The following is a 14836-nucleotide window of genomic DNA, read 5'->3' on the forward strand; positions in this document are numbered from 1 at the left end:
GTTCCAGAGGTTTTCGAGGCTAAAGGTGAGGTGTTTGCGGACGAGGACCGTCTCCGAACTCAGCGCTTGACCGCCGGTGCTGCCGAGGAGGATGCGCGTGTGCCGTCCACGCTGTCTCGGTCAGTATCGTTTCTCCTCATCGCTCCGGATTTGATTTCAAAGTTGCAGTTCCGCATCTAAGGGCATGTCTAACTTTTATTACGAGTTGACAACGTTGCTAAAAACTATTTGCTGTGTCTTCTGTGAAATAGTTTGCACAGGTGTCTCGGTAATAAGGACCTTCCTTACCTACTATTACAATGTTGTATTACTTTACGCTTCTCATTATGGGTGTAACGTTCACTGTCCCTCGTGTTATCAGGAGATTGCAGCGCCCAGAGAGCAACGTTAAAATGTCACAAGGACGGATACATCAAATATGTAATAATATAATAATAATACGAACTTTATTTATATAGCACCTTTAAAAACAATGTTTACAAAGTGATCCACAGAGAGTCAAAGCAAAACAAGTGGAATAGCAAGAAACCAATATTACATTTAAAAGTATAGATTAAAATAAAAAATAAATAAATTAAAAACAGACAACTAAATTAGGGGAACCAAAGTTCTGTATAAAATGACTAGATCACTTAAAAGCTGTTATATAAAATGGGTTTTAAGAAGTGATTTAAAAGAAGTTACTGATATAATATAATAAATCACCTCTGGATATAACACCGTTATCTTCATCTATGCACTATTGTTTTGTTTGCTTTGGTGGTTAATTTTGTGTATATATTGTGCATTCTTCTTCTTTTCGTTTTTTTTGGGTCCCCTGGATGGTGTCAATGTCAGCAAGTGATGGCACCTTCTGTCTTGTGATAATGACTAATTAATAATAATAATATGTTAATGCCGTTCCAAATATATGTGTCCAGTTGTTTTGTTGAGGTGCCGCCAGGGTTCCTACGGTCATGGAAAACCTGGAAAAGTCATGGAAAAAACGTAAATCATAAAAGTTTTGGAAAAGTCATGGAAATGTGTTATAATCACGTGTTAATTTAGGCCGAGTTTGAAGTCATTACCTTCGCATTGAAAATGCAGAAGGTTATGTTTTGATCGCCGTGTATTTATTTATTTTGTATTATTATATATATTCGCCTCAAAAAAAAAGTATTAAACCGAATGAATGAAATTTTGGGGATATTATTGATTATATTATAGATTTTTTGATTAGATCAATCGATCGGTCAGGTCAAGGTCAAAGTCAATCAAAATGAAAAAATCTTTTTTCTTTTTTTTTTTAGGATTTGTATCAATTTGTTGGCATGCAACTAATGCCAACATGTTCACAATTCAATGCCCAATCTTGTGATATGCGAAGGTATGCCAATTCTAGTTAATATGTTTTTTAAAGAAAGACGCTTAAAATATTAGCCGGCGTACGCTCTCAATACGCAACATTTTCTAAATTTTTCATGTTTATTCCGAGATTTCAGTTTGGTCATGGACATTTGGTTTAAAGTCCTGGAAATCCATCGGTCAAAATGTGTAAGAACCCTGTGCCGCTTTACCACACATTCAGTCCCATGAACGCACCGTCCTGCGATGTTTGAAACCTTTCCACCCGTCTTGGGTAGAAGAGTCTTTTCTTTAGCTCTGCAAACGTAGGAATATTGACACGCAATGTTTCTGACGTCGTTGTGGTTGAGACTTTCACTCGCCAGCAGATGGCGTCCTTTGAAAGCAACAAGGGGAGTCTGCCGGAGGACGGCGATGAGGGCGAGGAGCTGTCCGGCTGCGCGCTGGCGATGATGGAAAGGGAGCGGGAGTCCCTCCTCAGCCCGTCGGAGAGCCCCGGCGCCGCCTTCAGCAGCGGTAGTTCCTCCTCCAGCCTCCAGGCCGCCGCCCCCCTCCTGGGCTACGACGTGGAGTTCGACCCCCCGCTGGAGAGCAAATACGAGTGCCCCATCTGCCTCATGGCTCTGAGGAACGCCATCCAGACGCCGTGCGGCCACCGCTTCTGCAAGAACTGCATCGAGAAGTCCATCCGGTACGCCGCCTCTCTCCTCTTTTCGTCAGATCCGACGCCGACCGACTCTCGGATATATTGCGTCCGCGGCGCTCACAGCGGGTCCCTTTGCTCTCTTGCGGAAAACAGTGACGCGGGCCAGAGGTGCCCCGTGGACAACGCGCGGCTGTTGGAGAAACAGCTGTTCCCCGACAACTTCGCCAAACGGGAGATCCTGTCGCTGACCGTCTGCTGCCCGAACGCCGACTGCGAGGAGAAAATGGAGCTCCGGCAATTAGAGGCGAGCATTTTTTAACATTTACGGGCGACTTTGAACGCAGCGCCAACGACGAGTTTTAAAACCCCCGAATCTTCACTTTTAAGTTAACCACGATGACCGAGATGTGTGTTTTAAATCAGATGTGTTTTTAGGTTTTTTTAAGCGTATTCATCATACAGTTGATCGATCACGTCAAGAGTTAAAACAGGGTCCGTACGGTCATGGAAAACCTGGAAAAGCCATGGAAAAAAACTTAAATCATAAAAGTTTTGGAAAAGTCATGGAAATGTGTTATAATCACATGTTCATTGACGCTGAGATTGAAATAATTAATGTTTTTTTTATAGTAATCAAGATATAAGCCGGCGTACGCTCTCAATACGCAACATTTTCTAAATTTGTCATGTTTATACAGAGATTTCAATTTGGTCATGGACATTTGGTTTAAGGTCATGGAAAACCTGGAAAAGTCATGGAATTATAAAATGGTCATTTACAGGCCTGGAAAAGTTATGGAAAAAACTTAAATCATCAAAGTTTTGGAAAAGTCATGGAAATGTTGTTATAATCACGTGTTCATTTACACCGAGTTTGAAATAATTTATATGTTTTTTAAAGAAAGACGCTCAAAATATTAGCCGGCGTACGCTCTCAATACGCTCAATTTTCTAAATTGTTCATGTTTATACCGAGATTTCAATTTGGTCATGGACACGTGGTTTAAAGTCCTGGAAATCCATCAAAATGTGTAAGAACCCTGTTAAAAAAAAAACGTGTTTTCGTTATCCGCCGTCCACTCACTCTTTCTCTTTAGTTCTTGTCCTCACACGGCGTCCTTCGTTCTGGCGTATCCCCCAAAAAAGTTGCGGCGGGTGAAATTGAATGAAATTAACTGCATTGATTTGATGTCTTGCCCCCCCCCTCCTCCACGCCCCCGCAGACTCATCTGGCGCGTTGCCAGTTTGCCACGGCGCCGTGCCCCCAGTGCCAGCAGTCGGTGAGGACGAGCCGCCTCGAGGAGCACGCGACCGCCGAGTGCCGACGGAGACCGGCGACCTGTCCGGACTGCGGGGCGCACTTCTACTACGAGGAGAGAGAGGTAAGGCGGGCCGACGCCCCCCTCGCCGTCTGGGTGTCGGTGAACGTTGACCGCTCTCCTCACCTCCCGCGCTGTCGCTGCTCCTCCAGCTCCACGGGCAGCAGTGTCCCTTCGCCAGCGTGACGTGCCAGTACTGTGGGACGGATCTCATCAGAGACCAGGTGAGTCACGACGACGACGACGACGACTTCGGAGCCCAAAAAAAAAAACGGGTTCGGTACGGTGATGGAAAACCTGGAAACGTCCTGGAAATGTGAAAAAATGGTTATTTCCAGGCCTGGAGAAAAAAAAGTTTGGGAAAAATCCTGGAAATGTGTTATATTCATATGTTCCTTACGCAGAGTTTTAAATAATGAATATGCTTTTAAAAGAATGACGCTCAAAATATAAGCCGGCATCCGCTCTTTCGTAGTCGCACATTTTCCGCGCTGCAAGTGAACGCACCATAACTACATGTTTATTACCTTCGCATTGAAAATGCGAAAGGTAATGTTTTGATCGCCGTGTATTTATTTATTAATTAATTAATTTATTTGTATGGGTGTTACGCGCATAACTCAAAAAGTATTTAACCGAATCACATGACATTTGGTGGGATGATTGGTTATTATCCGGGGACCATTTGATTAGATTTTGGGATCAATCGGGTCAAAGGTCAAGGTCAAGGTCATGAAAAAGTCAACATCTTCTTTTTACCATAGTGCGGTCGATTTTTATCCAATTGGCATGCAATTAATGCCAAAATATTCATAATTCAATGCCCAATCTTGGGATATGCGAAGGTATGCGCTCTACCGAGTGCCCGTTCTAGTTCTTTTAATGAAACTATCGTCTCTCATTCATTTGAGTCATTTAAGGTGATCTACTGGGTGCTTAGGAATTCTCATTGTTAGTTTAAATACGACATTTTATCACTTTTTCCATGTAAACACTGAGATTTCACAAGATGTTTGCTCATGGGTGTTTGGTTTACAGTCCTGGACACCGATTGGTCGACATGCGTATGAGAGAGAAAACGGCCTCTGGTAACTCGTTAGCGGTGTGAATGAGTCACGGTAACTCCTGTGAACGAGGAAGACTTCAATTAAAATACACGAGGCGAGGAAGTATTTCCAAGAGAAGTTATCCACATTAACATTTACCCACAATTATCACAACTATTGTTTATTTTTTTTAAATCCTGATTTGAATAAATCGTCAAACTGAAGCTACGCTGACGTGTTTTTTTTTTCATTTTCAGATCGAGTCTCACTGCGACACCGACTGTCCCAAAGCGCCCATCGCCTGTAACTTCAGCACCTTCGGGTGCAAGGAGCGGGTAAGCGGTCGCAGGTCGACTCTCCCGACGCGCCCTGGAGAGAAAAATTAACTTTAATGAAACACGCTTTGCCTCTTTTAAATTTTTTTTATAATAATCAGATGCAGCGCCACGACCTGGCGGAGCACATGCAGGAGTTCACCCAGATGCACATGCGCTACATGGCCGAGTTCCTGCGCGGCCTCAGGCTCGACGGCGCCGCGCACAAGTCCCCGTGGACGCCGGGGCCGTCCGAGGATCAGGGGGCGATGGCGGCCTGCGGCGGCGGCGGCTGTGCGCCGACTCAGCCGACGAAGGAGCTCCGGGAGATGGACGGGCGTCTGGTGAAGCAGGACCACCAGCTGCGGGAGCTCACCATCCTCAAGGAAACGCAGGTAGAGGATGACATCGTCGGTGCTCGCGGGCACGAAAAGGAAACTTCCCTCTCGTGCACTTCGTCGTTAACTTTTTTTATTTCATTCGCTGGTAAAATGTGAAAAAGGAGACGTCCAACTTGTAAGTTATTTAAGAAAATAATAGGGCTGTCAGCGTTAACGCGTTAATCTATGCGATTAATTTGGCCACGATTAACGCACTAAAATATTTTAACGCAATAAACGCAACTTTGTTTACTTCCGATGTGCGTTGAAGTTTTTGCACTACCGCGGCAGTCCGCCTCCTTCCTCCCGTCTGCTCCTCCATATTCACAGAGAAGCAGAGGGCGACGTGTCGGTGACGCGGGGCGGAAGGTAAAGGGGACTTTTTTGTTGTTGCTCCGCCCCGATGCGCGCGCAGACACGCCGGCATGGAGCTCTGCGGCGAGACGTGGAGACAGAGTGACACGCTGCTGGAGAGACGATCTTGTTCTGCTGTTGTTTATGTTAAAGATGACAGGACCAATGGGGTCTCTAATACACCTTTGTTTACTAATCTGGATGTTTCACTGAAGAAACAATTTGTCATCCACGATATTAAATACCTCGCTGGCACTTTATAGGTAGAAGCCTCTTTGAAAACACAGCTCTGTGTGAAGTTTTGTCTTTAAAAAAGAATACAATTAAACAAGTGTCTAAAATACACGCTGTCTGAAGGGATTACTCGTTCATTTAGAAGATTGTCTTTCGAAGAAAAAAAAACTTTTAATCGCGATTAATGAATTTCAAAATGTGCGATTAATTAGTGAATTTTTTTAAATTGATTGACAGCCCTAGAAAATAATCAACTTTGGTTTGTTCTACTTGTCTGAAAACAAACTTTACAACTAGAATGGGCACTCGGTAGAGCGCATACCTTCGCATATCACAAGATTGGGCATTGAATTATGAACATGTTGGCATGAGTTGCCAATTGGATAAAAATTGACCGCGCTATGGTAGAAAGAAGATGTTGACTTTTCCATGACCTTGACCTTTGACTCGATCGATCCCAAAATCTAATCAAATGGTCCTCGGATAATAACCAATCATCCCACCAAATTTCATGCGATTCAAGAATATTGTGACCTTTTCATGCCCTTGACCTATGACCTTTGACCCGATCAATCCCAAAATCTAATCAAAGGGTCCTCGGATAATAACCAATCATCCCACCAAATTTCATGCGATTCGGTTTAATACTTTTTGAGTTATGCAAATAACACGCATACAAATAAATAAATACACGGCGATCAAAACATAACCTTCCGCATTTTCAATGCGAAGGTAACAAGAGAAGTTCTGATTGTATCTCTTTGTTTACGAGCCTGTTGCCCTGATGCCGCCACGCCCCCTGCTGGCCATTTGTCGTAACAGAACGCCCCCCCCCCCTGTCCCCCGCAGGCCGGCCAGCTGACGGAGCTCCGGCGCCGCGTGTCCACGCTGGAGGACACGGTGAAGGACCTGGAGTCCCAGCAGTGTCAGGGCGTCTTCGTGTGGCGCCTGCGCGGCTTCTCCGCCCACCTGCGCAGCCAGGAGGCGGGGCTCCCCGTGGTGGAGCACAGCCCCGGCTTCTACACGGGCCGCCCGGGCTACAAGCTGTGCCTGCGGCTGCACCTGCAGACGCCCAGCGCGCCGCGCTGCTCCAACTTCATCTCGCTGTTCGTGCACACCATGCAGGGCGCCTTCGACGGGCAGCTGAGCTGGCCCTTCCAGGGCACCATCCGCCTGGCCATCCTGGACCAGGGCGGCGAGCAGCAGCACCACGTGGAGGCCATGGAGACCAAGCCCGACCTGCTGGCCTTCCAGAGGCCCGTCATCCAGCGCAACCCCAAGGGCTTCGGCTACGTCACCTTCCTCCACCTGCAGCAGCTGAGCCAGAGGGCGTTCGTGAAGGACGACACGCTGCTGGTCCGCTGCGAGGTCACGCCGCGCTTCGACGGCCCGGCGGTGCAGCCCCGGGGGCCCGAGGCCTCGGTGTCGAGGGACTGACGGCAAACGCAGATCTCTGGCGTCATCATCATCGTCTTCATCGTCATGAATGGACAGCAGGAGGAGAGAAGTGTACGTTCACACACATTTACAATTTGGACACTGCAAAGTATCCTCGTATTTATTTGTCTTAAAAAAAGTGATTTGTTATTTTTTTTGTTTTAATAAATGTAAACGGAACAATCATTTTTAATTGTGTGTGTGTGTGTGTGTGTGTGGACTCATAAGCACATTCTTAGATCTTAGTCCGAAATTATGAAAAAAAAATTAGATCTTTTTCCCCGTGATTTTGATTATTTCGATGTCCAGAGGACGAACAACGACTACTACTTGGCGTCGGCGTTCAGAAACCATGCCAAATATTTAAGTCTCCACACCGCAAATGTATTATTCTGTTGCGCCTCCACGATGCTTCCCGTGTACCGTGTACTTTGATGATCAACTTGTTTAATATTAAGAAAAAACAATAAAAACATCCACAGGCAACTTGTAAGCAACGGACATTTTAAGGAATAACTAAACGCGTATAATACTTCTAATTAATTTTATTTTTATTTCCCAAAAAGATCCATCTTACAACATGATGCCTGTTAACGGAAAGCAAAAGTTTTCATTTAAAGTCTTGACTTTAGAAGGATTTAGTTAATTTCTTTATTAATTTATATATTAATATATATAAATATATATAACACAACACTCAGAGCGATATCTGACAAAACAATACATTTTATTCATTTAAAGTCCAATCAAATCAATCCTCCCCCCCTCCCCTCAATCATTATACCTGAAAAATAATCCCCAAAACAATCGTACATCCCGTGTCACAAATCTTATTCGTCGACGTGCGTGAATCTCTTGTTGGCTCCGCATCCCGAGTGACCCGGTCGGGCCTCGTCCTCTTCCGGCTTGGCTTCCCTCTCGGGTTGACCTTGGGACGTGGCGCTGCTCAGAGACACTGAAACGGCGTACGGACATTCCAGTGAGCCGCGCGTACGGAGCGTCGGGAGACGGGAGATCGAGTGAGACTCACCCGGAGCTCTCGGAGCGTCTTTCCCGCACTTCAGAGTGCTCCGGGCGAAGCACTCGGCCATCCAGGACAACACCTCGCTGCAGTACCGGACCTAGAGGGCGGCAGAAGGAGACGCGGTGTCGGTGAACCGGGCCGAGGAGGGAAGAGGGCGTCTCGGCTGCTGCTTTACCTGAACCTCCACGGACGTCAGACGCTTCTCTTGGTCCTTGAACCCACCGACGACCCTCAAGAGGCTCTGAACCCTTAAAACATATTCAATGCTGCATCATCTTTATTTGTTATCCTCCCTACTGACTCTTCTGGTTGTATAGAAGTCTATGCTTCATGTGTACAAGCTGCATTATTTCTACTGACCACCAGGGGGCGACTCCTCTAGTTGTATAGAAGTCTGCTTCATTTATTAAAGCTGCATTCTCTCTCCTGACCACCAGGGGGCGACTCCTCTGGTTGTATAGAAATATATGCTTCATGTGTTAAAGCTGCATTCTCTCTCCTGACCACCAGGGGGCGACTCCTCTGGTTGTATAGAAGTCTATGCTTCATGTGTTAAAGCTGCATTCTCTCTCCTGACCACCACGGGGCGACTCCTCTGGTTGTATAGAAGTCTATGCCTCATTTATTAAAGCTGCATTCTCTATCTTGACCACCAGGGGGCGACTCCTCTGGTTGTATAGAAGTCTATGCTTCATGTGTTAAAGCTGCATTCTCTCTACTGACCACCAGGGGGCGACTCCTCTGGTTGTATAGAAGTCTATGCTTCATTTATTAAAGCAGCATTCTCTCTACTGACCACCAGGGGGCGACTCCTCTGGTTGTATAGAAGTCTACATTATGACTACTTCTCTCTTGATGTATTCTTTCAGTCAACATGTGAACATGAGTTTATGTCTCATCTCTAGTTTCAAGTCTTCTATACAGCATGATGTCATCATTTAGGGGCGGGGCTACGAGGTGATTGACAGGTCACTACCACTGCTTCCTGTCTGGGAGTCGACTTCTACCCCTTCGCTCTCCTCTCGTCGTCCCGCCGCGTGACGGAGGTCGACAGATGTTGACAAAAAGGACATTTTCCAAACGTCAACAAGTACTTGGAGGAGGTGCTCTTGAGTCGCTCCTCGCTGCTCTCCCAGTGCTGGCGCTCCAGCTTGGCCAGGTAGTTCTCCTTCTGCACCGTCTCCCAGGTGATCATCCTCTGGTCCAGTCCCTCCGGCAGCTCCCTCTCTGGAGAACACACACACACACACACAGTCCAGTAAACAAACTAGAATGGGCATACCTTCACATATCACAAGATTGGGCATTGAATTATGAACATGTTGGCATTAGTTGCCAATTGGATAAAAATTTACCGCGCTATGGTAAAAAGAAGATTTTGACCTTTTCATGACCTTGACATTTGACCCGATTGATCCCAAAATCTAATCAAATGGTCCCCGGATAATAACCAATCATCCCACCAAATTCCATGCGATTCGGTTTAATACTTTTTGAGTTATGCGAGGAACACGCATACAAATAAATAAATAAATACACGGCGATCAAAACACAACCTTCCACATTTTCAATGCGACGGTAATAAACAACATCGAGCTGTGTAACCCTCCTGTTCTTGTACAGTGTGTATGTCATGTTATGTTATGTTATATTATGTTAGGCTATGGTAGTTGTTGTGTGGTGCCTTGTCCTAAGAATTTCAGTGCCCAGTCTGACCCTGTGTCATTCTGTGTATCTGACAATAAAAGACTTGACTTGACTTGTTACCTTCAAATGTACTCACATCTTTTACCCTCGGGGTCAATTCGACCCCAGCAATTAAAACCTCCAGAAAATTATTAGAATTAATATTGTTTCCCAAGTTTAAGTGTGAGGTACTTTATGTTTGTTTGTTGACTACCTAAATAGCTCTTTAAATAAATAAAAAAGTTGATATTTCTTATATGTTTTACACAGTGAAAAACAGCCTGGGGTCAAATTGTACAGGACATTGAAAACATATCATCGTGTGATTTTTATGTTTTCCCAGTTGTCCCCAATACATTTGGAAATGATGTCAATCATTTATTAAATGGGGTCAGATTAACCCCAAAGGCAACAGGAGGGTTAAGAACGACCTCTCGTGACCTTCGTACCCAGAACCTCCTGCTTGGGCTCCGGCTGCTTGACCATGCTGAGCAGCAGCTGGGAGAGGTGGCTGATGATGATGAAGGGCGGGGCCAGCGCCGGGCGGCTGTGGTACTCCACGATCAGGTTGTACCTCTGGAACTTCCAGAAGATGTCGGCGTTGCCCTGCACCACCTGGAAGGTGTAGCTGCAAACGAGGAGGAGGAGAAGAAGAAGAAGAAGAAGAAGAAGAAGAAGAAGAACTTATAGAGAAGACGGACAAACACGGAGGTTGTGTTTTCTCTTCTTCTTTCTCCCGACCTGAACATGGCGATGAGGAGGTTCAGCAGCAGCACGTTGGTGACGAGGAGGAAGATGACCAGCAGCAGGATGACCAGCCAGTTGGCGTAGACGTTGGGACACGGCGGGCGGAGGCCCAAGATGATCTCGTCCGAGTCGTTGGTGCAGTTTATGTGGGGCATGCGAGCGGCTGCGAGATGAAGAAGAAGGAGAATGAGGAGGAGGAGGAGAAGAAGAAGAAGAAGAAGAAATGATGAATGAGGAGAAGAAGAAGAAGGAGGAGGAGAGAAAGAAGGATGAAGAGGAGACGAAGAAGAAGACGAAGAAGAAGAAAGAGAAGAGGAAGAAAAAAAGAGGAATGAGGAGGAGAAGAAGGAGGATGAGGAGGAGAAGGAGGATGAGAGGAAGAAGAAGAAGAAGGAGGATGAGAAGAAGAAGAATGAGAAGAGGAAGAAAAAAAGAGGAAGGAGGAGGAGAAGGAGGAGGAGAGGAAGGAGGGTGAGGAGAAGAAGGAGGAGGAGGAAGATGAGAAGAGGAAGAAAAAAAGAGGAAGGAGGAGGAGAGGAAGGATGATGAGAAGAAGAAGAAGAAGGAGGATGAGAAGAGGAAGAAGGAAGAAAAAAGAGGAAGGAGGAGGAGAAGAAGAAGACGACATGAGGCCGAGGGTGCCCCGGGGATGAAGGTCTTGTAGTTACCATCTATTTCCTCCAGGGGGATCTGGCCGAAGATGTGCAGGTAGGGGCGGTACAGCGCCCGGCGGAACACCCAGTCGATGCGCGGGTCGTTGGGGTGGAGGAGGGCCTGCGTGGCCACGCCGTACGCGATCATCCACACGCCCAGGAAGAAGAGGAAGAAGAACACGTCCTTCATCTGGAGAGGAGGACGTTTTTATTTGATGGGGGGGCCTTAAAGGGACAGGCGCGAAAACGCAAATAACGTGTTCTTTTTGACATGAAGTATGTAAATACACTACCGTTCAAAAGTTTACTTTGAAATGTCCATTTTTTTTCAAAGTAAAGCTGTTTTTAGAATGAAGATAACATTAAATGAATCATAAATACACTTTCTACATAGTTAATGTGTACATGACTATTCTCTGGTGTTTAATGAAGTCTCTACAGAGGTCTATAGAGGCCCATCTCCAGTGTTCTAATGGTACATTGTGTTATCGCCTTAGAAGACTAGCGGATGGGTAGAAAACCCTTGAAAACCCTTTTTATGTGAGCGCAGCTGTAAAACTGGCCTTCCTTTGAGCCACAAGTTTGAAGAACAACATAAATATTTCAAATAAAAACCATTATTTCTAACGTTGTCCAGGTCTTGACTATATTTTGGATTCGTTTTGCAATAATTTCATAAATAAAAGTGTGAGATTCCATGGAAAACACCAAATTGTCTGGGTGACCCCAAATATTGAACGGGTAAAAACCTCAAAATCTAAATATATTGAAATCGAGCCCTTTCATATTTTCTGCAGCTTTCTCTTGCTGACCATTCGTTCCACGATGATGATTTTGGGTCCCAGCTGCTTGTGAATGGCGAAGATGTGGATGAGGCGCAGCGTGAACACCATGAAGTCGATGGCCAGCACCGTCCGCCCCGCCTCGTACGTGTAGTCCACCATCCTGCAGAAATGGGAGAGAAGAAGAAAAAAACCACGTTACTCCTTCCCGTTTCACGCGAAATGAACGCTGTGTGTCGCCCGTCGGGATGTCGCCCGTCGGGGCGTAGCCCGTCGAGGTGACGCCCGTCGGGATGTCGCCCGTCTGGGTGTCGCCCGTCGGGGTGACGCCCGTTGGGATGTCGCCCGTCGGGATGTCGCCCGTCGGGGTGTCGCCCGTCGGGGCGTAGCCCGTCTGGGTGTCGCCCGTCGGGGTGACGCCCGTTGGGATGTCGCCCGTCGGGGTGTCGTCCGTCTGGGTGTCGCCCGTCGGGGTGACGCCCGTTGGGATGTCGCCCGTCTGGGTGTCGCCCGTCGGAGTGTCGCCCGTCTGGGTGTCGCCCGTCGGGGTGTCGCCCGTCGGGGTGTCGCCCGTCGGGGTGTCGCCCGTCGGGGTGTCGCCCGTCGGGGTGTCGCCCGTCTGGGTGTCGCCCGTCGATGTCGCCGTCTGGGTGTCGCCGTCGGTGACGCCGTCGATGTCGCCCGTCTGGGTGTCGCCCGTCGGGGTGTCGCCCGTCGGGGTGTCGCCCGTCTGGGTGTCGCCCGTCGGGGTGACGCCCGTTGGGATGTCGCCCGTCGGGATGTCGCCCGTCGGGGTGTCGCCCGTCGGGGTGTCGCCCGTCTGGGTGTCGCCCGTCGGGGTGACGCCCGTTGGGATGTCGCCCGTCTGGGTGTCGCCCGTCGACGCCTGGGATGTCGCCCGTCGGGATGTCGCCCGTCGGGGTGTCGCCCGTCGGGGCGTAGCCCGTCGGGGTGACGCCCGTCGGGATGTCGCCCGTCTGGGTGTCGCCCGTCGGGGTGACGCCCGTTGGGATGTCGCCCGTCGGGATGTCGCCCGTCGGGATGTCGCCCGTCGGGGTGTCGCCCGTCTGTGTGTCGCCCGTCGGGATGTCGACCGTCTGGGTGTCGCCCGTCTGTGTGTCGCCCGTCGGGATGTCGCCCGTCGGGGTGTCGCCCGTCTGTGTGTCGCCCGTCTGGGTGTCGCCCGTCGGGATGTCGCCCGTCTGGGTGTCGCCCGTCTGGGTGTCGCCCGTCGGGATGTCGCCCGTCTGGGTGTCGCCCGTCTGGGTGTCGCCCGTCTGGGTGTCGCCCGTTGGGATGTCGCCCGTCGGGATGTCGCCCGTCGGGGTGTCGCCCGTCGGGATGTCGCCCGTCTGGGTGTCACCCGTCGGGGTGACGCCCGTTGGGATGTCGCCTGTCGGGATGTCGCCCGTCGGGGTGTCGCCCGTCTGGGTGTCGCCCGTCGCCGGGATGTCGCCCGTCGGATGTCGCCCGGGTGTCGCCCGCCTGTGTGTCGCCGTCGGGATGTCGACCGCCTGGGTGTCGCCGCCTGTGTGTCGCCGCCGATGTCGCCCGTCTGGGTGTCGCCCGTCTGTGTGTCGCCCGTCTGGGTGTCGCCCGTCTGTGTGTCGCCCGTCGGGATGTCGCCCGTCTGTGTGTCGCCCGTCGGGATGTCGCCCATCAGGGTGTCGCCCGTCGGGGTGTCGCCCGTCAGAGTGTCGCCCGTCGGGGTGTCGCCCATCAGAGTGTCGCCCGTCGGGGTGTCGCCCGTCGGGGTGTCGCCCATCAGGGTGTCGCCCGTCGGGGTGTCACCCATCAGGGTGTCGCCCGTCGGAGTGTCGCCCATCAGGGTGTCGCCCATCGGGGTGTCGCCCGTCAGAGTGATGGCGGTCGGGGTGTCGCCCGTCGGGGTGTCGCCCGTCGGGTGTCACCTGCACGAAATGCCGATGACGAAGAGCGAGATGGCGACCATGTCGCACTTGTTCCAGTTGTCCTCCACGTAGAGTTTGAACTTCTTCAAGATGCTCATCTCCTCGTCCGTGAAGAAGCTCTGAGGAAGAGGAGGGAGAGGTCACGCGTGGATGGGAATATTTATAAAGAAGAAAGAAAAAAAAAAGAAGTTCATTAGAATTATTAGAAGCTTCATCTCTACATCCCCAAAAAAAGAACATACCCTTTATTTTTTAATATCATGACGTTATGTAACTGAACAGATCATAACTCAACCGCAGCATTGTTTAAACGTAGGTCGTGTTTTGTCTCCACCGGATCATCAAAGTTGACCCACCAGCAGCTCTAGTCTCGTGTTTCTCGTTGCATCACAATCTGGACTTTGAATATAGAAGATTCTAAACAATAAAGAGTCTGAAATAAGGTTTGATGCAACCAATTATTAACTAAGAAGTCCTTCAATTAGTTAAATTAACTGTGTGCCATTTATGAGCGTGACACGAGTTGTCTCAGTACACACACACACACACACACACACACGGGACAAAGTCCAGATCTGGTGCAGACTTCATATTTGATGAAGTCATGACGTGGCTCCTCCCAGACGCTCCCATGTCCTCGCCCGCTCTTCCTCTCGCTCATTATTTCTGACCTTTTTCCGGACGGGAATTTATGAGCAAAAATAGCGGCGGAGGTTTTTTTTTTCTCGTTGTGGAGAGAAAATGAATGAAATGTCCTCATGTGGATCGAAAGAGGAGGTCAACGTGACGCGGGCCTTTGAGTCTCTCCCAGACTCGTCTGGAGGAACTCCACAACCTCCACCTCCTCCACCACCTCCACCTCCTCCTCCACCACCTCCTCCACCTCCACCACCTCCACCTCCTCCACCTCCACCACCGGCATGATGGAGGGCCTGACACCGCCGGTGTTCTGGTGGTTCT

General features: G+C 48.9%; 2 protein-coding genes across 4 annotated transcripts in view; one reads left to right on the forward strand and one right to left on the reverse strand.

Moving 5' to 3' along the window:
* Positions 1–34: 34 nt before the first annotated feature.
* traf6 (TNF receptor-associated factor 6) lies at positions 35–7260 on the forward strand. The gene is made up of 8 exons (XM_056412345.1): positions 35–119; positions 1713–2035; positions 2144–2294; positions 3214–3372; positions 3462–3533; positions 4613–4690; positions 4792–5064; positions 6487–7260. The coding sequence occupies exons 2-8, from the start codon at positions 1713–1715 to the stop codon at positions 7072–7074; spliced, it is 1644 nt and encodes a 547-aa protein (XP_056268320.1). The 5' UTR covers positions 35–119; the 3' UTR covers positions 7075–7260.
* A 628-nt stretch (positions 7261–7888) lies between these two features.
* The window catches only part of trpm5 (transient receptor potential cation channel, subfamily M, member 5), a 29432-nt gene continuing 22484 nt past the window's right edge, over positions 7889–14836 (reverse strand). The window contains exons 18-26 of one of the 3 annotated variants that reach the window (XM_056412559.1): positions 13877–13995; positions 11997–12129; positions 11200–11374; positions 10526–10694; positions 10234–10412; positions 9193–9325; positions 8274–8346; positions 8105–8195; positions 7889–8029 (exon numbers count right to left, since the gene is read on the reverse strand). In XM_056412559.1, coding sequence (XP_056268534.1) covers positions 7905–8029; positions 8105–8195; positions 8274–8346; positions 9193–9325; positions 10234–10412; positions 10526–10694; positions 11200–11374; positions 11997–12129; positions 13877–13995 — 1197 coding nt within the window. In that variant the 3' untranslated portion in view covers positions 7889–7904. Of the gene's footprint in view, positions 8030–8104; positions 8196–8273; positions 8365–9192; positions 9326–10233; positions 10413–10525; positions 10695–11199; positions 11375–11996; positions 12130–13876; positions 13996–14836 lie in introns of all 3 variants that reach the window. The other 2 variants (XM_056412558.1, XM_056412560.1) reach the window with 2 other exon arrangements.

Source organism: Pseudoliparis swirei, chromosome 4, assembly GCF_029220125.1.
Source record: "Pseudoliparis swirei isolate HS2019 ecotype Mariana Trench chromosome 4, NWPU_hadal_v1, whole genome shotgun sequence".
Classification (NCBI taxonomy): domain Eukaryota; kingdom Metazoa; phylum Chordata; class Actinopteri; order Perciformes; family Liparidae; genus Pseudoliparis; species Pseudoliparis swirei.